Source organism: Sarcophilus harrisii, chromosome 5, assembly GCF_902635505.1.
Source record: "Sarcophilus harrisii chromosome 5, mSarHar1.11, whole genome shotgun sequence".
NCBI classification, from domain to species: Eukaryota; Metazoa; Chordata; class Mammalia; order Dasyuromorphia; family Dasyuridae; genus Sarcophilus; species Sarcophilus harrisii.
Genome location: NC_045430.1, coordinates 162,079,279 through 162,103,527, shown reverse-complemented (window position 1 = coordinate 162,103,527; position 24,249 = coordinate 162,079,279). Strand labels below are relative to the sequence as shown.

The following is a 24,249-nucleotide window of genomic DNA, read 5'->3' as shown; positions in this document are numbered from 1 at the left end:
GAAACATGCTTTCTTTTGGAGATAACACACCGATATCAAACTTAGAATTAAACAGCGGGTGTCCAGCTATCGTCACGTTTCAAAAAATTAACCAGAGGAAGGGGAAGAAGCAGGTTTCATGAAAATCACTGCCCAAGTCCCAGAATTCTGCGTGCGGCTTTACAGGAATTAAAAATGAGTCTTTTCCGCAGGCTTGTCAGAGTCAGACCAGTGCCCTGAAAACCACGAAAGCTTAAGACAGATTTCCTGAGACAGGAAAAGAATGTGCCTCGTTCTTGGGGCGTCTCCTCTTAAACCCCCTTTCCAACTAGCTCCCCCAGTAAAGCAGATGTCAACTTGCAAGCACCCGGAATGTGCTGAGGCAGAACCCAGAAGTTTCTTTATTCTCCCTTTCTCTTTCCCCCTCTCCCTCCCAGTCTTGCCTTTTGTTTCAAGGAAGTTAAGGAGAGGTCAGCCACTCCCTCCGGCCCCAGCAGGCGGGGTACCTGAAGCCCATTCGGGCGGGATACCTGGGTTCCTTTAGGCTTCGAGCTTCTAGGGCTCGTTTTTTCACTGCAGTTTCATTCCAAGACAAGAGACTGGGCAAAGCTCTGGGCTGGGGGAGACCCGGAGATGAGATGCTACGGGGGCGCAGCCCAGCTCAGGTGAATGCATTTCCTGCCTCTCTTACCTTTTTCATTTTGTTCTCCAGATCCATGATTCTCTTGCTCGGGTCTTCCCCCTTCTTGACCAGGCAATGAAGCGGCGGCACGGGCTGCCTTGGTTTGGTTAGCTCGCTCCTGGGAAGCGCCCAGAAAATCTGGCCGAAGTGAGCTTCAGCTCCCTTCCAAACCCCGACCCAGCGGCGAGCTAACCCTGCAAGCAGAGAAACTTCCGCAGCCCTAAAGGGGTTCAGACTGCGGAGTGGAAAAAAGGAAACAAAGGCGCGGGACAACCAATAGCAGCTCAGCGGGTTGCGAGGGCGCGCCAATCACATAGCGCTTCAAATACCTTCCAAGGCTCCGGCCAGCTGTGGCTGGGAAGGTGTGGGGCGGGTCAGCTGTATGACCGCCTTTGCGAGGCGGGAGGGCTGCTTTTTCCTGCCAGATGATTAGAGGCACCTGGGAGGCCCCTGCGGGCTGTTTCCAAAGCCCGGTTTATCAGTTCTCTAGGGAGTTGAATTGCAGCCCCAGAGGCTTGCTAAGGGAGGGCAGGGTCCCTTTGACTGCTCTATGAACGGCCTTAGCGCTCTAATTTTTTCAAGGACATGTGCTGTTTCCAGGCTAGGAGTTTAATAAGAGATGCTTTCTTGGAAAGCAAAGAGAGAGACAAAGAGCACGTGGAGATTAATTATCCCCAGGAGAAGAACCCCCTGGAAAGATGCTGTTCCATAACACCCATCCTAGGATCTGCCTCTACACGTGCCATAACTCAGGAAACAAACAAGACTACGTTTTGACTTCTTAAAACAAAAGATTGTTACTTTGTTTCAAGACCACCGGAAGACAAATCCAAATGAACCTTTCTGTAGAGAAAGTGTCCCTGCCTTGGAAGGGATTGTTTGTCCCAAGTCCTTGATGCTCTAAAGTGAAAATACTGAAATTGCATGTGCCTAGGTCCGTGTGTGACTATTATCTTAGCACTCTTGCAGTAGCTGTGTCATATTCCAATGATGTTTTAAATAAATAAATAAATAAAACATCAACTAGAGCAAATCAACCATGAAAGCAGAGTTCTAATGATAACAACAACAACAACAACAGCAAAAGTGGCATTAAATTCATTGTGATTAAAAGAGAAAGGAATTTTGGGTATGAAAAAATAAAGTCTAGAAGTATCCTGTAACCCAACAAATGCAAATAAATTAGTTTCTCTTCCCTCAATCAATCCTTAATTATGTAAATATATGAGAAGTGTCATGGTGTCATGGTTAGAGAGCTGTTGCTGGAGTTAGAAAGACCAGCAATCAAGTTTTCTCTCTGACATCTTCATGTATGCCATAAATATTAATCTTAGGAGTTTTCCAAAGCCCTCTTTTAGGTTCTCTACTTTTCTCCATTTACACCATAGGTTTTTAAACTGGGATTGGAAAATGAGTTGTCTGTAAATGTGTGTATGCATGCAGGTCACATCGATACACACAAACACATATGTACACATGCATACACATATAATTTATAAATAATGTTTCATATAATCAATTTCCTTTGTAATCCTGTGCAGTTTGCTCATCTGAGAATATCATTCTGAGGATTCCCAGAAGGTTCATCAGATTGCAATCGAAGTTCATGCATGACACAATGAAGAACCCCTACTTCAATCTGTGCCCCATTCCTTGGAAGGACTGATGTTTCAAAATACTGTTCTTGCCATTCATTACACTTTTCAAAAACCTTCAGTAGTTTCTTATCACCTCTAATATAATTCCATACACTTTAGCGTAGCATTCAAGAACCTTCTATGTAAAGATCACTAACTTTCTTAACTGTGTCGAGGCTCCATAAGCTTTAGGAATTCAAGAATGAACTAGGAAATTTAATTATTTTTGCCTTCCTATTTCAATTATTTCATTTGTTGGTAAGTGCCTCTCCAAATATGTGATTATGGGAATAATCAAAATATCTGCATTCAGGAGGGGAAAAGGAAATTCCTGTATAAGGTTTAAGTGTTCAAAGTATATTGTTTGACTGGGGTTCTAAGGTAACTCTATAAATGGCTTCCCACCTTTACCTTTTTATGTAGGAAAAATACTATCTGTGTCATGATGAGTACAGAGGTGCTCCCTATTTTTAGAGTTCCATAATATCAATTTTCAGGGAGCAAGGTATTGTATACTACATCTGCTTTCAGATCTAACCCTCAGATCTTTGAAAACGGTTACTGCTTGAGGGAAATGACAATATGAAACTAGAATGTTTTGTGAGTTACCAAAGGTTAACTAATAAGGAGAATGTGGATTGTCTATGATGACAGGTGATATGGAATATCTAAGTCCATAAGTATACTTTACGAGTTTATCCTTAGGAAGAAGTAGGGAAACCTCAAATAGTTTTATGAATGAAATCACATTCCATACATGAAAATTATTTGGCAATTATTGTTTTAAAGTAATGAATCTAAGCTGTTCTTTTAGAGTAGTGCAGCTAAATTCTTATAAAGATTATATATTCTAGGAACTGTGCTTAGCACTATAAAGATGGAAAGAAAGATCCAAAACATTGTTTGCCCTTAAGAAACTTATATTCTAATGGAGAAGGTGACAAAGGCTAACCTACTAGGTAGATTTTAGATATCTGTGCATTAGCTGGAAGGCTGGTATAAAAGTTAAGAAACTAGTAGAAGGTAGTGGCTAGACAGGATAGAAGACCGGGAAATGCCTCCAGAAGGAGTGAGATTTGAGAGTAGTCTTAAAGGAATCTAGAGAAGATAAGAGATAGGAATGAGGGGGTAGAGCATTCTAGCCTGAGTACAGCTTGTGGAAAGAGTGGATTTGGTAGATTTTTTTTTTTTTTTTTTTTTTTTTTTTTTTGAGAAATAGTAAATGGGCCAGTGTGGCCAGAGTATATGAAAAAATGAGAAGGGAAAAATTATGAAAAGCTTTAAATGTCAAGGAAGTTTATATTTGATCCTGATAGTATTCATTAGGCAGCCAAAACTCATTGTCAGGGGAGAACACAGAATTAAATTGCTGAGATGGTTTACTAGGGTGTAGCTACTGTGTATGCTAGATCTTCTTGGAACCACAGATGAGAGTTGGATGTCAGATGCAGACACCAAATGTGAATGAGGAGTTCTGAAAAGGGCTTGGCAAGCCCTCATATCAGAAGTATTTTCCTTGAATAGCCCATATATACATATGTACACAATACACACATACATACAAATGTATATTTATATAAATATATGTAAGGGTATATGCAGTATATGTATAAAAATAAATGTATACATGTGTACCTATTTTAGCACTGTCTTTGATTCTTCTCCCGTGCTTCTTCACAAGGCTCCTCACATACTAATTCTGTGGTCTTAATCTCTACTGCAGTACATATTATTTGCATACCTACTCACTACTTTCCTACTTCTGTGTCTTTACTCATAATATTTGTCTGGAAAGCTTCTTTCCCCCTTTTTAAAATACCTGTGTGGCACTTACCAGATCCTTACATTTCAAGTCACATGCCTCTATCTCCAGGAAACTTTTGCTACTCTTCTCAACATTTCCATCTCTCTTAGTCACTTACTATAAGAGACAGCATAACTTAGTGGATAGAGCACTGAATACATAGTAAGTGTTATAGAGATAAGTAAATCAATGATCTACAGGTATCACCTTTTACTGTAGGTCCATGGAGGTAGGGAATGTGTTTTACTAAACTTTTTATCTTTTCCATGGCCCTAGCATTGTATTCTCCATGCTATTAGCACTTAATCATTTGTAGATTTGAATTCAATTGTTGAATTAAGTCTCGTCACAACATGGTAGCAGATTTCTCTCTCAATAAGCCATATCAATCAACCAAGCATTTATTAGGTACCATCTGTATATCAGGCAATGTACATGTACTGGGAATTCAAAGACAAAAATAAAAATAAAATGTCTGCCTTTGGTTACACTTGTTATTTCTCTAAGAGAGTGTTTCCATCTCTCTACCTTTATTAATGCCATTTATTTATGCAATTGAAATCTAATATCCTACCCTTCAACATGAAGTCTTCCATTATAATACAAGATAGACTTAACTTTTCTTATCTTTGAACTCTTATAGTATTTATTATTGATATCAGTTTATGGTACTTATATTGTCTCTTATAGTTTGCCTTTTTTGAGTCAGTCTTGTCTCCTTAAATATACTTCATTTACCATGAGTCCAGGGACCAGCATATTTTGTTTTATTTTATTATTGAATCCTCTAAAATATAATGAACAATATAGGTACTCCATCAATATGTGTCAAATGCTATCTTTACAAATCTCTTTATGGTCTTTGCCAATTTTATGATCAAATAGATTCCTGAAGCCTTGAGAGCCGAGAAGGTATAAAACCATAATTATGAGAATTTTCCACCTTATTTCTGGAATAGTCATGTAAATCCAATATGATAAACATTTATTGAGTTTATATTGCATTATAGGCACTGTGGGAGATAACATATTTAGATAAACATGGCCCTGTCTTCAAGCAGTTAATAATCCAATAAGGAAGCCAATACAGAACTGGCATTATTATACAATAAAATATTATTCCTCCTTATAGTTATCTGAGTGTATTGTGTCATATCTATGATGAGATCATAGACTTTAAGTGCAGAGGGACTGAATCTTAATTAAGCCTTATATCACAGTGACCAGCACATTGATCTGCATATATAGACAATAAATGCTAAATTACAAGATCTTAAAGTCTGACAGATCCTACCAAAATGGAAAGGTTGTGAATATAGACCTGAAAATGATGATAAATTGTCTTTGAAGCAGCATGACTGATGTTGAAAAGGCTTATCACCAGGTTGGCCACAGATTAACAGTTTTGGAGACCTAATATCCAGTTTCAGACATTCTCTCTCTGACTGTCCCCCTTACCTAGAATGCTCTCCCACCTCAGCCCCAACTCCTGATTAACCTGGCTTCAAGTCCCAAGTAAAATCTTATCTTCTACAGAAAGCCTTCTCTAATGTCTCATTTATTCTTTCCTTGTTTTATTATTTCCTATTTCCTATATTTATTTATTTATTATTTATTTATTAATTTATTATTTCCTATATATAGCTGTTTTATATATATATTTGTGTTCACATTGTCTCTCTCATTAGATTGTAAACTACTTGAGAGGAGTTTTTACCTCTTTTTGTATCCCCCAACATTTAGCACAGGATCTGGCACATATTAGACATTTAATAAATGTTTATGAATTGAACTGAATTGTGATCTGAGTTGCTTTAAAGAAAATCCAATAAGAACAAAATTAGACGCTTTTGACATATTACATTATAAAAGTATTAGAGAATAACAAAATTAAATATAAATGTGCTCAAAAGAGGAATTAGATTGTAAGAGCTCAGGAAATGTTGTCATTTTTGTCTTTGTATTGCATCCTCCATACCTCCAACAGAGCCCAGTACTTCAAAGGTACTTAATAAATACTTCTTAAATTGATTTGAAGGTTGTTACTGATCTGGGAGAAGGCTTCCTGAAACTAATGATACTTAAGTCTTGCTTTAAAGGACAGATAGCAAATTAACAAGTAAGGAGGGGGACAGACTGTAGGCATCAGGAAAGGTAAAACAAAGGCACAAAGAGGTAAAGGATGAAGGACATTTGTTGGGCAAAAAGTAGCCTAATTTGACTGGATTATAGAGTGCCATAGAGGAATATTTGAGATAAGAAGGGAATAGTAAATTATGTAGAGCTTTTAATATTATTTCTCAATGGATCATTGGATAGTCCAGTGGAAATTTTCTTGTGTAGAAGAGTTACATCACAGTTCAATCTAGAATTATGAAGGCTCTTTTGGAAGAGAAAGAGTGAGGTCAGGAATACTGACAAAGTATCTAAATATTGCAAAAGTTTTGATGATGACAGCCTATATTAGAATTGTAACAATGAAAATAAAAATTCATAGAATAATACAAAAAATGTGAATGTAGAATTTATAGACGTTGATAAATAAACTAATTAGATAAAAGAAAAATGCAAGAAAGATAATACTGGTATTACAAATAATGAATACAGGGTAGAAATACAGAAATGATGAAGTTAGAAGGGAAAATAGGATTAGGAAAGAAGAGAATATTTGTTTTAATGCATTAAACATAAATTTAAGAATATATTTAATTAAATTAATATGAAATTTAAGGTGCTAGTGGGATAATCAATTTAACATATCCTTTAGGCAGATGAGTATAGGGATATGGAGTTGGGGTCAAACTGAGGATAGAGATTTGAGAATCATCTATGGGCTGCTAGGTGGTACAGTGGATACAATATCAGACCTGGAGTCAGATCTGGAGTCAAGAAGCTCTACATTCAAAATTGGCGTCAGACACTTACTGGTCATGTGGCCCTAAACTAGTCACTGAATCTGCCTTAGTTTCCTCATCTGCAAAATAATACCACCTCTTTCCCAAGGTTGTTGTGAGGGTCAAAAAACTATAATAATGTTGTTGAGTTGTTTTTCAGTCACATCCAGCTCTTGATGACCTCTATTTGGGGGTCTTAAGATTGCAGTGATTACAATTGCTACATTCAAACATCATTTATATTTTTCTGGCACTTGGGAAATAGGGACTCTGTTGCAAGATAACAGAGATAGCATCTTCATTGCTTGTTATATGTATTTAGCAAAATCCCCATTGTTAGTTTGCCTCACCCCCCCACACACACACTCCCCATGCTGCTAGAAAAGTATTAAATATATATTAACACTTCTTTGGGGACCTCTCTGAGATATTGCTACATGTACTGATTGCTGATTAGCAGCTTACAAATGAAGATCTGATTGTACTTCAACAAACAACAATTAGCAAGAATGCCTTAGAAAGTAATGCAAATTTGTAAAAATGCACTACTGCATAAATAGTGCAAACTATATGTTTACAATTTCAAAACTACAAGTTCCAATAAATAGTAACTACCTATACATATTAATATCTTGATTCTCTATTTACCATGTAGTAATATAGAACCAATACATCTATATATTACATATAAAATGTAAAAATTACATATATATATAATTTCCTAGAACATATAATTTTTATGAGTTTTATATTGTTATAATATGAATACATTTTAGTATTCATTTTTCCCCATATTGCCAGTATCCATTGGATCACATGCCATCTTCCGAGGTTATAGAATTGCTTGATTTACAACCACAAAATATCATTACTGTTTTTGCTTAAGTGATGTATTTTGGAACAATGAGTAACTTGTGATCATCTAAAGCATTGTAAATTGTAATGAAATTCATTCCTCCCCCTTTAAATAATGCTGGGTCCCAATTACTTGTTCTTCTACAGCATCTGCTTAGGTTATACATGATTAGCTCTCTCAGAGGTACACAGACGTATATGTATATATATATATATATATATATATATATATATATATATACACACACACACAACACAAACACTTCTTTTTTTATTTAACTAGACCAGTCTTTTCATTGGTTAAAAAAGAAAGAAAGAAAGAAAGAAATCTCATATTTAGTATTTAATTTTTCCCTAGTTACATTTTTAAACAATTTTAAATATTTGTTTTTGAAATGAGTTTCAAATCCTTTCCCTTCCTCCCTCTCTATCCCTCATTTCCCTTGAAAAGGCAAGCAATTTCATAAAGATTATACATGTGTGGTCATATAAAACACCTCCAAAATAATCATGTTGTGAAAGGAAACACAGACTTTAAAAAAAACCTTCAAGAAAAATAAAGTTTAAAAAATATGCTTCAATCTGTATTCAGACACCATTTAGTTCTTTCTTTGGGAATGGATAGTATTTTTCATCATTAGTTCTTCAGAGTTGTCTTGGATAATTGTTCTGGTGAGAATAATTGCTTATCTTACTATATTGTTGTGACTTTGTACACAGTACATTTCACTTTTCATCAGCTCATAGAAGTTGTTGTGGGATTTTTCTGACAGCATTCTGCTCATTATTTCTTAAAGCATAATAGTATTTCTTTATAATCACGTAACAAAATTTATTTATCAACTTCTCAATTGATTGGCATTCCCTTAATTTCCAATTCGTTAGAACTGCTATAAATATTTTTGTACGTATAGGTTCTGGTAAAAGAAAACTCAGTAGGAATTCTGTCTGCCAATGCAAATCAGCACCTGATCTACAATTGATAATCTTAACGAGTTGTTTGATGTAGAGAGAGTGTAAAGAGTTTGAAGTTAGAAACAAAGTTCTTCTTAACTCCAATGTCAACTCTTTATCCATTGCTATGCTATATATGTATATGTGTGTTTATGTGTATATACATATATATGTACAAAATATGTAACTATACACAGACATAACAATTACCAAAAGAATTAGTTATGTATCTACCTACAAATCAGAGCTAATATTCATTTTCATTCACTTTATTTTTCTGTTGTGGATTGTTAAACCAATTTCCTTTGAATAATTATGAATTTTTCTGAGGAAACTTTTTAATGTTCCAGGATTCAACATAATTAAAACAATGTCATCAGAAAATAGGGACATGTGGAGATCCTAACCCTTGAAAGGAAAAACTAATTTTACTTGGACTCAGTACAAGATATCCTCATTAAGGCTAATGAGCATGTTTTATATGGAAGTCTCTCTAGTCACTGAACAAAGTAATTTCGTTTGTTGAATTATTACAAGATCTTGTCATGTGAAAATAAATATGAAAGACATTTCTTGGGAGCAAAATCAATGCAGCCAACTGGTTTGTTAAAATTAGCAAACAATATAGAGCACCATATTTTATATTCTATAAATTCATTTGTGGACTAAAAAGATATGGTCAGCATCATAAAATTGTTTTTATAGACGACTAATTTATCTCATGTTTTCTTTAAAGCTACCTTACATATATGTGTAGACCATTAAAAAAAGATCTTTTTAAAGATGAGAAAACATTCATATGGATTAGTGATTCAGTCAATGGATTTGGAGACAGAGAATTTAGGTTTGAATCCCAGTTCCTCTATCTGGAAGATCACTTGATCTTTCTTGATCTCAGTTTTCCAATCTGCAAAATGAAGAGCTGAATCTGATAGTCCCTAAGGTCTTCTAGCTCTAAATCCTAAAAGCCTAGAATAAAACATATTGCTAGTAATGGCCAAATAAATTAAAAGTGAAATAAAAGCCATCATCAATGATATGCATGATCAGGGCAGGTAAATGGCACAGTGGATAGAACACTGGCTCTGAAGTCAGGAGGACCTGAGTTCAAATTCAGCCTTAGATGCTTAATACTCACTACTGGCTATGGGATCCTGCACAAGTTGCTTAACCCCAATTGCCTCCAAAAAAAAAAAAATATATATATATATATATATATATATATGATCAAAAGAATATCTAGACCTCTCATAATAATTATAGCTAGCATTTATACAACGTTATGTATCAAGCACTATGCTAAATACTTTATAATTATTATCTCATTTGATCTTCCTAATAATGTACAGCTATTATCCCCATTTTTCACATGACAAAACTGAGGCAGAGGTTAAAATACTTGTCTAAGATCATGTAGCTAGTAAGTATCTAAAACCCGATCTGAACTCACGTTTTTATGATTCCGAGTCTTGTTCTCTGTGCCCTGCACCACCTAGCTGCCTCTACAGTTATAAAATTATGAAACTTCTTCCCCACTTCCCATTTTCTTATCACCAGCCTAAACATGCTCACTTCCTTCAATTAATGCTCATATAACAAGACTGATTCAAGACCTTTCATCATCCTGGTTGTTCTCTTCTGAATACTCTCCAGTTTTTCAGTTTCTTTCCTAAAACGTGGCACTTAAAATTAACTATAGTTTACAGATATATTCTAACTAAGACAGAGTATAGTTACATAGCTAATATCATTTTCTATTACCAGAAGGTATATCTTTCTTCAATGAGCCAAAAGATTGCATTACTTTTTAAAAGTGCTACTTCACACTACTAAATCATATGGAACTTGTAGTCTACTAAGATACACCGATTTTTTCACATTCACTCCTTTTTCACTATACCTACCTATCTTGTATTTTATAAAGTTGATTTTTAAAACCCAAGTGTAAGGCTTTAAAATTTACTGTTAGATTTCATGTGGAAAAACCTTCCCAATGCTCAAGCCTTTAGGGATCTTTTTAGGCCGTATGTCATCCAATGTGTTAGCTATCACCTCTTAGCTTTGTATTTTCTAATTGTGAGTTTGCCATATAAGTCTTTATGCAAAATGGTGACAAAATGCTAAAAAATCATAGGGCCAAAATCAGTTGCCAGGGCACCATTTAATTTAACATTCACTCATTGACAAATACTCCTTGGACTTGACCATTAAATTATTTTTGAAGGTATCTTATCATAATATCTTCTTGCCCACACATGTTCCAGGAACAATGACATGACTTATGGAAATATATTTAAAAGGACTGCACATATTTAACCTATATCAGATTGCTTGCTTTTTTAGGGAAAGAGTAGGGAAGAGAAGAAAGGTTAAAAAAAAAAAAATTGGAACACAAAGTCTTACAAAAATGAATGTTGAAGAATGATATGATTTTGTCAAATACTTTGCAAAAATTTAGGTAAATTGTAGCTACAACATTCTCTTCATATATAAAACTCCCTTTCACAAACAGGACATGAGATTAGAGCAACAGGATTTGTTGATGAAGCCTTGCTGCCTTTTTGTTTCCCTCAGACTCTATCTAGTCTACCCAGGGCATTGTAACTCAACTAGGCTTCCAACTCTGGGGCCTGTGGAAGTGTCATTTGAATATTGGAAGTGTTATAGTGCATATCCTGTGATAAATGAGCTGTCCTCTTTTCTTCCATTTCAGCTTGAACTTTCTTCCACTTTTCCAAACAATGTTACTTCTTCCACTTAACATTTTGACTATTCTAAAAAATGTTTATTAATTCTTTGATTGAGTGCCTGATTAAGCTGATAAGCTTTGTTACACTGAATATTCCCTTAAATGGGAATTAGAAATGAAATAAATCATATCTACACGATTGCCACTTTTCCAACAACTTTTGAAATAGTGTAGGCTTTGAAAAGTATATTAAAGATGATGTGTTCACATTCTCTGAAGTTTGACAAGTATTTGTGAGATTTGTGTACTAATAAAATTAGTCATTCATCATCTTTCCTTCCTATCACACTTTTTCCTTATTCTGTTAATAGTCATTTACATTTCTTCCGTTGCCAATTTTGCAGTGATATATAACTTCAACCAACCCCTTCTGAATTAAGTGGATGTATGCCTGGATGGAGTTCAGCTTAACTTTGAAACTATTATATGCATTTTTCTTGACTAATCCCTGTAACTCTCTTACTTGATACCCTCATATTTTCTTGCTACAGGCATTAGTTTGTTTTTTTTTTTTTTACTTGCAATAGTATTTTATTTCTCCAAATGCATGTAAAGATAGTTTTATAAGATTTTGTGTTCCAAATTTTTCTCCCTTCCTCTCTTATCTCCCTTTTCCCCCTAGAAAATAAGCAACCTGATATAGATTTAATATGTGCAATTCTTTCAAAAATATTTCAATATTTGTCATGTCATGCAAGAAGAATCAGACCAAAAAGGAAAAAATGAGAAACAAATAAACAAAGGTGAAACTACTATGCTTCAATCCATATTCAGTCTCTACACTTCTCTCTCTGAATGAATATAGCATTTTCCCACCCCAATTTATTGGAATTGCTTTGAATTTCTACATTGTTGAGCAAAGCCAAGACCATCTCAGTTGATTATCACATAATCTTGTTATTACTGTGTACAATGTAAGTCTCTTAGTTCTGCTCACTTCATTCAGCATCAGCTCCTTTAAGTCTTTCCAAGATTTTTTTTAAATCAGCCTGCTCATCATTTCTTATAAAACAATATTATTCCATTACATTTATGCACCATAAGTTAGTCAGCCATTTTCCAACTGATGGGCATCCACTCAATTTCCAGTTCCTTGCCACTACAAAAAGGGCTGCTACAAACATTTCTGGACTTGTGGGTCCTTTCCCTCTTTTATTATCTCTTTGGGACAGACCCAATAGAGAGACTACTGGATCACAGGATATATACAGATTTGTAGGCCTTTGGGTAGTTCCAATTTGTTCTTCAGAATGATTGAATCATTCACAAATCCATCAGTAATGCATTAGTGTTCCAGTTTCCCCACATTCCCTCCAGCATTTGTTATTACATTTTCTTGTCAATCTTCCTCAATCTGAGAGGTGTGAAGTGATACCACAAAGTTGTTCTAATTTTAATTTTTCTGATCAGTATGATTTAGAGCCTTTTTTTTCATATGACTAGACATGGTTTTAATTTCTTCATCAACTATTATCTGTATATAACCTTTGGTCATTTATCAGTTAGGGAATAATTTGTATTCTTATAAATTTAACTCAGTTCTCTATTTTTAAAATGAGGCTTTTATCAGAAATACTGGCTGTAAAATGCCCCCCCCCCAGTTTTCTGCTTCCCTTCTAATCTTGACTACAATGATTTTGTTTGTGCAAAATTATCCATTTTGTATTTCATAATGTTCTTTCATTCTTCTTTGGTCATAAATTTCTCCCTTCTCCAAAGATCTGATAGGTAAATTATCCCTTACTCTCCTAATTTGCTTACAGCATCACCTTTATGTCTAAATCATAAAAACCATTTCAACCTTATGTTGATAGAGTGTTAGATGTTGAAAAACGCCTAGTCTACCATACTATTTTCCATTTTCCCAGCAATTTTTGTCAAATAGTGAGTTCTTATCCCAGAAGATAAAATCTTCAGGTTTACTAAATACTAGTTTACTGTAGTCATTGACTATTGTGTCTTGTGTACCTAATCTGGTTCACTGGTCCACTACTCTGTTTCTTAATTGGTACCATGGTTTTGATGATTGCCACTTTATAATATAGTTTTTGGGCTAGCATGGCTAGGCCACCTTTATTTACGTTTTTTCCCATTAATTTATTTGATATTCCTGACCTTTTGTTCTTCCAGGTGAATTTTGTTATTATTTTTTCTAGCTCTATAATATAGTAATTTTTGGCAGTTTAATCAGTCTGGGACTGAATAAGTAAATTAATTTAGGTAGAATTTTATTTTTATTATATTGATGCAGACTATCCATGAACAATTGATATTCTTCTAATTGTTTAGATCTAACATTGTATGAAAAGTGTTTTGTAATTGTGTTAGTATAGTTCTTGTTTTTTTCTTGGCAGGTAATCTTACAAATATTTTATATTGTTTACAGTTATTTTAAGTGGGATGTCCCTTTTTATCTTTTACTGCTGGATTTTGTTGAGAACATATAAAAATGCCAATGATTTATGTGGGTTCATTTTATATCCTGCAAATTTGCTGAAGTTTTTATGAGAAATGCTAGCTTTAACAGTAACAGAAAAAAAAAAAAGAAATTGAAAGAATTATTGGAGATACTGAGAAAACAAAACTATCACTCTTTGCAGATGATATGATGGTATAATTAGAGAATCCTAGAGAATCAGCTAAAAATGTCTAGAAACAATTAACATTTCTCATATAATATTGAATAATAGTGCTGCTAATAGACATCTTTGTTTCACCCCTGATCTTATTGGGAAGTCTTCTAGCTTATCTCCATTATACATAATTATATATAATGATAAATGCTACTTTTCATTTTAAGGAAAATTCTACTTATTCCTATACTCTCTAGTGTTTTTATTTGGAATGGGTGTTGTGTTTTGTCAAATGCTTTTTCTGCTTCTATTGAGATAATCATGTGATTTCTATTAGTTTTGTTATTGATATAACCAGTTATGCTGATAGTTTTCCTGATATTGAACCAGCCTTGCATTACTGATATAAATCCCTCTTGACCTTAGTGGAGTATCCTTGTGATAAATTACTGTAATCTCTTTGCTAACATTTTATTTAAGATTTTTAACATCAATATTCTTTAGGAAAATTGGTCTATAATTTTTTTTACCTCTGTTTTGGCCCCTCCTGGTTTAGGTAAGTTTTTGCTGTGTTCTAAAAGAAATCCTTCTTTCCCTATTTTTCCAAATAGTTCATATGGTATTGTTCTTTAAGTGTTTAGTAGAATTCATTTGTAAATCCATCTGACCCTAGAGATTTTTTCTTAGGGAGTTCATTGATGACTTGTTCAATTTCTTTTTCAAAAATGGAACTTTTTAAGCATTTTATTTGCTCTTCTGTTAATCTGGGCAATTTATATTTTTATAAATATTAATCCATTTCACTTAGATTGTCAAATTTATTGGCCTACAATTGGGCAAAATTGCTCTTATTGTTTTAATTTCCTCTTCTTTAGTGGTAAGTTCACTCTTTATTTTTGACACCAGTAATTACATTCTCTATTGAGTTGAAAATTAGTCTAGAACTTCTCATTCAATTCCAAGATACTCTATTTTGATTTCAACTCTCAGCCCCCACCAAGAATTGCACATATAACAAGTTTCCTTCAACCAAACTCCTTGTAAAGGATCTCAAAGCAGGAATCATACCAGATCAAGGGACCTCCCTTGACATAGTTACCTGCAAGGGAATCTCTGCCCACTGAAAGACATTCTCTTTCAGCATTACTCCCTCTTTATCTTTCTCACCTATTTCCTTAACAGGACTAGGCCCTCTTTACCTTCCTGCTGGGATTTCTCTGGCTGACTTCCTTAACCCTTTTAACCTTCCTGTTGGGATTTCTTTGCTAGAACAGGATTTTTCTGCTAAAAAACTTTATGTCCCTCTTTTGGGACCTTGCCACCAAGGAATTTAGTCTTTCTAGCAAAGGCTGACTTCCCAGTGCTAATAATTAACTTATTTTGCCAGTTTAACTTTTCAGGTTCATAAATTCATTTACAAAGGACCTGTGCCACCAAATGGGGTTCTCACAACTTCCTGCCTGCGCCAAACCTCATCATTTGACTCCCTGACCAGGAATTGGGGGGAACTGAACCTCATCAGTTGATCCTTGGTTGTTGTCCAAGGTTTTTTGCCTTCCAGAATATCATATTCTAGGGCTTCTGGTCCTTTAATGTGGAAGCTGCTAGATCCCAGGTAATTATGATTATGGCTTCTCGATATTTGAATTGTTTCTTTCTGCCTTCTTGAAGTGTTTTCTCCTTGATCTGATAATCCTGGAATTTATTTATAATATTCTTTGGAATTTTACTTTTAGGGTCTCTTTCAGAAGGTAAATGGTGGATTTTTTCAATGACTATTTAACTCTCTGGTTCTAGGATATCAGGGCAGTTTTCCTTAAGGATTTTTTAAAAGATGTTTTCCAGACTCTTTTTTTTTTTTTGATCATGACTTTCAAATAATCCAATAATTCTAAGATTATCTCTCCTGGATCAATTTTCCAGGTCACTTGTTTTTTCAATAAGTATTTTACATTTTCTTCTATTTTTCATACTTTTGGGGTTTTTGTTGCCTCATTCTTTTCTTCATTTTGTCCAATTCTAATTTTTAGTGAATTATTTTCTTTGGTTTGCTTTTTTTACCTCCTTTTGCATTTGGTCAATTGTACTTTTAGGGGATTTCTTTTCTTTTTCCATTTTGCCAAATTTATTTTTTAAGAAGTTATTTTCTTCAGTATATTTTTTCCTCCCATGTCACCAAATTTATTTTTAAGAAGCTGTTTTCTTCAGTTATTTTCTGTGCTTCCTTTTTCAAACTGTTAGCTTTTCCCAAAAAATCTTTTATAATTCTTCTACATAGCTCATTTCTTTTCACCATTTTTCTTTTTTCTTTTAAGATCTTTTTTGAGCTCTTCCAAGAGAGCCTTCTGAGCTTGAGACCAGTTCATATTTCTCTTTAAGACTTCACATGTAGGCATTTTGCTGTTGCTGTCCTCTTCTGGATTTGTATTCTCATTTTCCCTGTCACCAAATTAGCTTCATATGTTCAAAACTCTTTTTGCATTTTTGTTCATTTTAAAAAATTGAATTCTGCTCCTAGAACATAGGGGAATTCTGTCCCAAGACTTGTTTTTTTGGCAGGTGGACAGGGGACTTTCACTGAATTTCCACTGTGCTGGGGCCGGTTGGGCTGCAGACTTTTCCACTGCACTGTGTTAGCCTGGCCTCGTCCCACCTGTTGTCCTAGGGTTCAGGGTCTTACAATTTGTCTTCTGTGGTTGTGTTAGAGTTCTCACAGCTGGCTGCTGAGCCACTGGCCCTCTGAACCTGAATAGAATTTGTTACAAGTACTGTAATAACATCCTAAGTGGTTTTCTTTCCTTTTCTATCCCCTTTTCAATCTAGCTTCTATAATGTCCATGTTATTTTTTTAATGCATTGTCATGACAATGCTAGTCTTGTATCTAAATATTTTTACTGAGTCTGTTGACTAATGAATAAAGTTTATGGAAAGCTGTTGAAAATCTGTTTGTAAGCTGTGTGCTAGTCAAACTTGTCATCTTCCCTTCATCCTGCTTTTTTCCTAAGTCTGTGCCTTTTTTTATTCATATCTATCCCCATACTTGAAACAGATTCCCTCTTACCCTATCTTTATATAGTCAAATCCTCTCTTTCATTGCCACACAATTTTGAATCTAGTATGGGCAAAAATACTTTAGACACGAAGATGAAAAATAACACATGACCACAGTCAAGGAACTTACAATCTAACCAGTTAGATAGTGCATATTTCCAATATAAAGGGTCCAAAGTAGAATATAATAACCAATAAACCAGTAAACATATTATGATAAATTTCAAAGGAAGGAATTTGAGAAAAATAGAATATTTGGTTCTGAGGATATGAAGGAAGACTTTAAGGGTAGTCAAATTTCTGTGGGAAACGGTGATTTTGAAGATCAGATTCTTTACCTCTTTTCATTCGGTTTGTTTTTTATATCAGTGACTTGTTTGAATATCACAGGTTGAAGCTATTACTATTAACATGGTATCTCATCTTTATAATTTGATATTGATTTTGATGTTTGCCCTACCCACCAAAGTCAATTCTGATTACTGTTGTTGGTCCTTCATAATTAAAGAGAATCAATGACATCATGATGTTGAGTCAAGGTACAATGTGTTCAACTGTGGCTTATTAGTCCAATACAAGCTTAGTCCACTTGAACATTTGGATTGGAGATGTAATCTGACTGCAAACAGAGAGTCAATTCTGATATTACTCCCGTATCAATAAGTAATCATTTCATGTTTGTTAAGATATAGTCAATTTCATTTTTGTGTTGTTCAGTTTTCACTAAGTATACAAGCACATAAAAATATAGATTTTTAATGTATATATGTGTTTTAGGCTGTTTTATAAAAATCTGTTTGTTCAAGAGTGATTGAAAGTGGCAGACTTCAAATTCATTTCACAGTGATTTATATATTTTATTTTTAGAGAAAATTGTCTAATATCTTCTGACTTTCTTTTAAGAAAAGTATTTATAACATATAAGAATGAAGTTTCTCACTTAGTGAATGACCATCAGTTGAAGAATGGCTGAATAAGTTATAGTTTAGCAAGATGATTTCAGAGAGGTCTGAAGATACTTAAATGAACTGATGCTAAGTGAAGTGAGCAGAACCAAGCGATCATTGTATATGGTAATAACAAAATTATACAATGATCAAATCTGATGGACATGGCTCTTTTCAACAATGAGATAATTCAAGCCACCTCCAATGATCTTGTGATAAATAGAGCCATTTGCACCCAGAGAGAGGACTATAGGAACTGAATGTGGATCACAACATATTATTTTCACTCTTTTTTGTTGTTATTTGCTTGAATCGTGTTTTCTTTCTCATTTTTCCCTTTTTTTATCAGATTTTTTTCTCATGCAGCACAATAATTGTGGGAAAACGTATAGAAGAATTGCATACGTTTAACAGATATTGGATTATTTGCTGTCTAGGGTAGGGGGTAGAAGAAAGGGAGGAAAAATTTGGAACACAAAGTTTTGCAAGAGTAAATGTTGGAAATTATCCATGCATGTTTTGAAAATAAAAAGTTTTAATAAAAAAAGTGATATTACACTTGGAGGAAAAACAAACAAAAAAGAATGAGGTTTCTTAGTTGACATTTTTTGATGACAGAGTAAATACAAATTCAACTAGTTTATCCCAAAGCATTCAGTCAGATAATGTTTGCCATCAAAATCTGTGTAGCTTCAGTCCTTAACATCTTACCATCAATTCTGTAGCTGCCTCTCCCCTTTCACTCCCCCCCCCACCCTGTTCAGAAACCAGAATATAATGCCTCCAGTGCTTGCAAAATTTTTTTCCCATTTAGCTTTAAAATGCTGGGTACAGATAAATGATGAGTAAGTTATTGTACTAACTAGTTTACTTCACCTAGCAAGGCTCCCTGAGACCACTTAGACAGATCATGTTTTATATCCAACCATTTATCCCAGATATCTTGTTATCCACAAGATGATAGAACAATTTACTGTAGAAAAACAAAAGGGATAAGATCAAGAATACAGAGAGAGGGATTTGCCTTGGAAAGGAGAAAGGTTACTTCTTCATCTGAGATTGGAAAGAGGTAGAAATAGTGGAGAGAGAAATATGAATTATGTCAGATGAGAAGGGGGATGAGATGAGGGAGAGATGTCTTAGAAAATGGTCTTATTTATTGTTGTTGCTGAAGGGATGTCCTAGAAAATGGTCTTATTTATTGTTGTTGAAGTAAGAGGACAAGTTCTTGACTACAAATTGGTGCAGAATAGGCAGAAAGAAGGAAACAGTATTTCCTTCTTTCCTCCTGTAGGAAGACAAGACCTTTGAGGAGACAAGAAGATTTGAAATAGTTTCTGTAGAAAATACAATAGAGAACTAATTAGGTGTACTGGAGGCTCAGTTGAAATTAGATGACATAAATTTATAATATGCATGATTTCCTAGAGCTTTATTAAGTAGCAAGTACAAAAGGAGTAAAAACATGGAAGTAATCCAGGTTTTGGGTTTGGAAAAGTATAAATAATGATAAGACAAAGGATAAGGATACTTGAGAGTAAAGTTTGTTGATTAGTTGGTTTTTGTCCATTGTTGTGGAAGAAGACCAAAAAGACAAAACTATGTTAAGAGTTGAATTACATCATGTCTGACTGTTGCTGATCAGATCAATAAGAGCTCGGAATGCTCTGCCACAGGTCAGACACAGACAGTTCCTATGAACATTTGGGGTGACTTCTCTAACTTTGCACAACTTGCATTTTTTTTCTGAACTGATTCCACTTGGGTCAAAGTGGACTCAAGTCCACTTTTCTGGAGGGAATGCAATGCTGGGCAGACCTGTGACAATGTCTCCCATGATGTCCCAATCAATTCCAGAGTTCTCGAGAGACCTTAAGAGTTTCTTGATTTGTTTTTTCTGACCACATGGTGGGCACTTATCCTGTGTGAATTCAGTTTACCAAATGGTGGGGATAGGGAAGGGAAGTAATGGGAAACACAAAGGTGGGAAGCTAGTACTTAGGAAAGTACAAGGAATCACTAATGGGAATAGAAAATGAATGACCTGGGGGCATTCTTAGATAGCCCCTGGATCTGCATTGAACTATAAATTTAGGTTTTGTGAAATTTAAAGGAAGAGAGTTTGCTTAGTGGAGGTGGGTATAGAATGTTTAAATATGTTAGTAGGGAGAGACCAGTGAATCAGGGGATGACAAGGGAAAAGGTACCATCAGGAGGAATACACACACACAAACACACATACACACAGACACAGACACACACACACACACACATATATATATATACATACATACACACACATATATATACATACATACACACACACATAAATATATAATATATATATTAGTAAAGGGAACAAATATAAGGAATGAATAAGGAAGTGGCTTAAGATAGATGGCACAGTGGATAGAACACCTGCTGGAATCAGGAGGACCTGAAATGAAATCTGACCTCAGACATTTGACACTTATTAGTTGCTCTGAGCAAGTCACTTAACTCTGATTTCCTGGGAGAAAAAAAAAAAGATAAAAAGAAGGTTGTTAATTAAGGCGCCAGCATTCCAAGAGCACAGTAGAAGCTGCAGATAGATCTAAAGAAGTGGGGACATTGCAGGGATAGATTTGAGGCCAGATGAGGATAGGAAATAGGTTATACATTAGTAGCTGGATCTTCAGAATCATTAGGCTGGGGAAAATATGAGAATATGAGACTATGTTAATCATTAAAAAGAAAGTCCAGGCAGAATATCAGTAATTGGAGAGCAATTCACTAAGGGATATATATATATATATATATATATATATATATATATATATACAATTAATTATAATTTTTAATTAATAAAAAATTATGCTAAATAAAAGATATTTAACATTTCTTATTTTAAAATTTATCAATTTATTATGCCCTAACTCATTGTTAATTTTTGATTTTCATTCAGTAATCATTATAAAAACATATCATCTATTTTCTTCTAAAAGTCTATTCAAAACAACTTTGTCCTTATTTTTTTTTCTTACATTCATTTAGGTCTGAAAAGGTTATGTTGGAGTATCAAATAATTATTATTTATCTTTTTGTCTTTTTAGTTCATTTACTTTCCTTTAAATGTTCAGATGCTATGCCATTCAGTGGACATCACTTAATCTTTCAGTGACTCATGCAGATTTCCAAAACTGAAAATTGCGGATATGTTGCTAATCAGTTCTTTCTCTGGGTATCCATAGGATTTTTCATCCTAAATTCTTTAGAGTAGTTGTGGATCATTGTGTTGGTGAGAAGAGCAAAATCATTCACAGCTGATTATCCCAGAACATTGCTATTACTTTGTACATAGTATATTCACTTGCTTGAGTTCAAGGAAGACTTTCCAGGTTTTTCTGAGAGCACTCCACATCATTTCCAATAGAACAATAATATTTCACCATAATTACATGTCATAATTTATTCAGCCATTCCCCAGTTATTGGCATTCCCCTCAGTTTCTTTTCTTTTTTTTTTTTCCCTGAGAGTTGCTATAAATATTATTGTACATATAGGTTCTTTTCCTTTTTTAAACATCTCTTTTGGGATTTATGCCTAGCAGTGGCATTGTTAGGACAAAGGATACACATAATTTTAAAGCCCTTTGAGCTTTATTCATATCTATTGATCATTTATCAATTGGGGCATAGCTCTTATTGTTTTTTTTTATAAATTTGACTCAGTTCCCTATATGTTTGAAAAATGAGGCCTTAACAGAGAAACATGCTTCAAAATTCTTTTTACAATTATTATTGATAACTGTATTTCCCCCCATTTATTCTATTTTTTTTTCTCTTTTCACCCTGTCCATCCTCAAAAGTGTTTTGCTAATGTCCATTTCCTTCCTTAGTATGCCTTCTTTTTTATCAGCCTTCCCACATACACTTCCCCTCCTACTTTCCTACAGAGTAAGATAGATTTCTATACCTTTTTTGAATGTATATGTAATTTTCTCTTTGAGTCATCTCTGATGAGAGTAAGGTTAACTCATTTATCCTGTCCTCCCCCTCCACCCTTCCACAGTAAAAGATTTTTCATTCCTCTTTTTTGGCAAATAACTTAAACCATTCCACTTCTCCCTTTCCTTTTTTCCAAATACATTCCTCTCTCACTCTTTATATATTTTTGGTTATTATCCCTTCATATTCAACTCACTCTGTATCCTTTGTCTATATACACTCCTTCTAACTGCCATAATAATGAGAACATTCTAATAAGTTGCAAGTATCATTCTTCCATGTAGGAATATTACATTATTAAACCCCTTATATCACTTTCCTGACTACCTCCTTATTTTTCTCCTGAGTCCTACATTTGAAAATCAAATTTTCTATTTAGTTCTAGTCTTTTCATCACAAATGCTTGAAAATCCTCTATTTCATTGAATAGCTACCTTTTCCCCTGGAGGATTATATTCTGTTTTGTTTGGTAGGTGATTCTTGGTTATAATCCTAGCTTCATTGCTCTCCAGAATATCACATTCCAAACTCTTCGGTTCTTTAATGTAGAAGCAGCTAAATCTTGTGTTATCCTGACTCAATACACAATCTTGAAAGATTTAAGATTTCTGGTCAATGCAATGACTAGACATGATTCTAAAAGACACAGAGATATTTTGGACTCAAAATGTAGAAAGAGATATAAAATAATAAGGTGGCAATTTGTTTTGCCTAACTACCCATATTTGTTATATTTTTTCAGGGGAAGAGGAAGTGGAGAGAAAAAAAGTTAATTAAAGGAAAAAAAAATCTTTCCCTGTTGGTTCCTCCATTATTTGAATGATGGAATTATCATTAAGAGAAGCTTACACTTAATACCTGTATTTTTTATTCAGAAAGAGACAAGGATGTTGTCTGTTTAACCAGAGTTTCATATCACTATTACATAATAAACAAAATATTTGATCTGTTTACCAAACTCTTCATCTATTTCTTTTCCTACCTAGGTAGCTTTTGGTACAACTCCAATGACAATATTGATTTTATTCCTGCTTCAGCTGGTATTTCTGTCATCTTCTGTAATTGCTCAATTTCCTCACAAAATGAGACATTCTTATTTTAAAATATTTTTATTATAAGCTTACTATCAACTATTGGCACTAGTTAAACATGCTCTGTTACTCAAATTATTTTCAGCACATTTCATGATATTTTTACAGGTGTTCTCTTTAGGTTTTCATACATATTTTGTATTTGTTGATTTGATCTCTACTTTTTCTCTTATGTAGTAATCATCACTATGCGCTTTTTTCTCTTTATCCTTTTCCTTTTTCTACTTTCATAAAGATATTTCTGCATTTCTTTAGAATTCCCATATTTGTTATATGTTATAATTTAAGTATAGTATTTCATTAAATTTATTTAAGCTTTCCCTTCTTGGAGGAACTTCTTGCAATGATAAATAATACTGGTATGAAAAAATTTCAAATCATAACATTTCTTTTTATAAGACTTTTGGAGTAAATTCATAACAATGAAATGATATAATATATACTTCTTTGTAACTTTTATTGCATCTTGTCAGATTTTTATCTTAAAGATTTCACTAGTTGCAATTCCACAAGTGAAGAATTAGTGTACCTACTTTTCCATGATCTTGCTAGCATTTAATTTTGTTATATATTAATTATTTTTGCTATTTTGATGAATGAGAAATAATAAAGTTGTTTAATTTTCAAACATTTAATTATAAGTTTCAGCAATTTAAAAAAATTATTCCAGTGATGGAAAAGAGGTTTGGACTAAACCAATGTGAACAAGATTGGAGTACTAAAATGGAAGGGAGAGAGTGGATATCCAATTGGTATTTAGAGGTACCACTGTTATAAATTCCCATTCCCTGGGGCCATATACAGATGATGAGTGGGCTTGTGACTACATAGATACGCCATTCTTCTACCCATTCCCAAGGTAATATCACAAGGCGAAATTTGCTCAGTCTGTCATGGGGGGAAGGGAACTCCTGGGCTTGGTTTTCATACTATGTGCTTGACATCATTAAGAGAAATTAGTGCTTCATTCTTGGGTAGCCTAGGATAGTAGTAATGGAAGGAAGATATGGGTATGTAAAAAAAAAATCTGTTGGAAAGTAGATTCC

At 34.1% G+C, this 24,249-nt stretch overlaps 1 protein-coding gene across 2 annotated transcripts in view; it reads right to left on the bottom strand.

Moving 5' to 3' along the window:
• Window positions 1–24,249, bottom strand: part of TES (testin LIM domain protein) — a 106,871-nt gene that overhangs the window by 81,821 nt on the left and 801 nt on the right. Inside the window, exon 1 of one of the 2 annotated variants that reach the window (XM_012550992.2) lies at window positions 671–935. The exons of the other annotated variant lie outside the window; for it this stretch is intronic. Within the exon in view, the coding sequence (XP_012406446.1) occupies window positions 671–697 (27 nt within the window). The 5' untranslated portion in view covers window positions 698–935. Of the gene's footprint in view, window positions 1–670; window positions 936–24,249 lie in introns of those variants that run through there. 2 annotated transcript variants of the gene reach the window in all.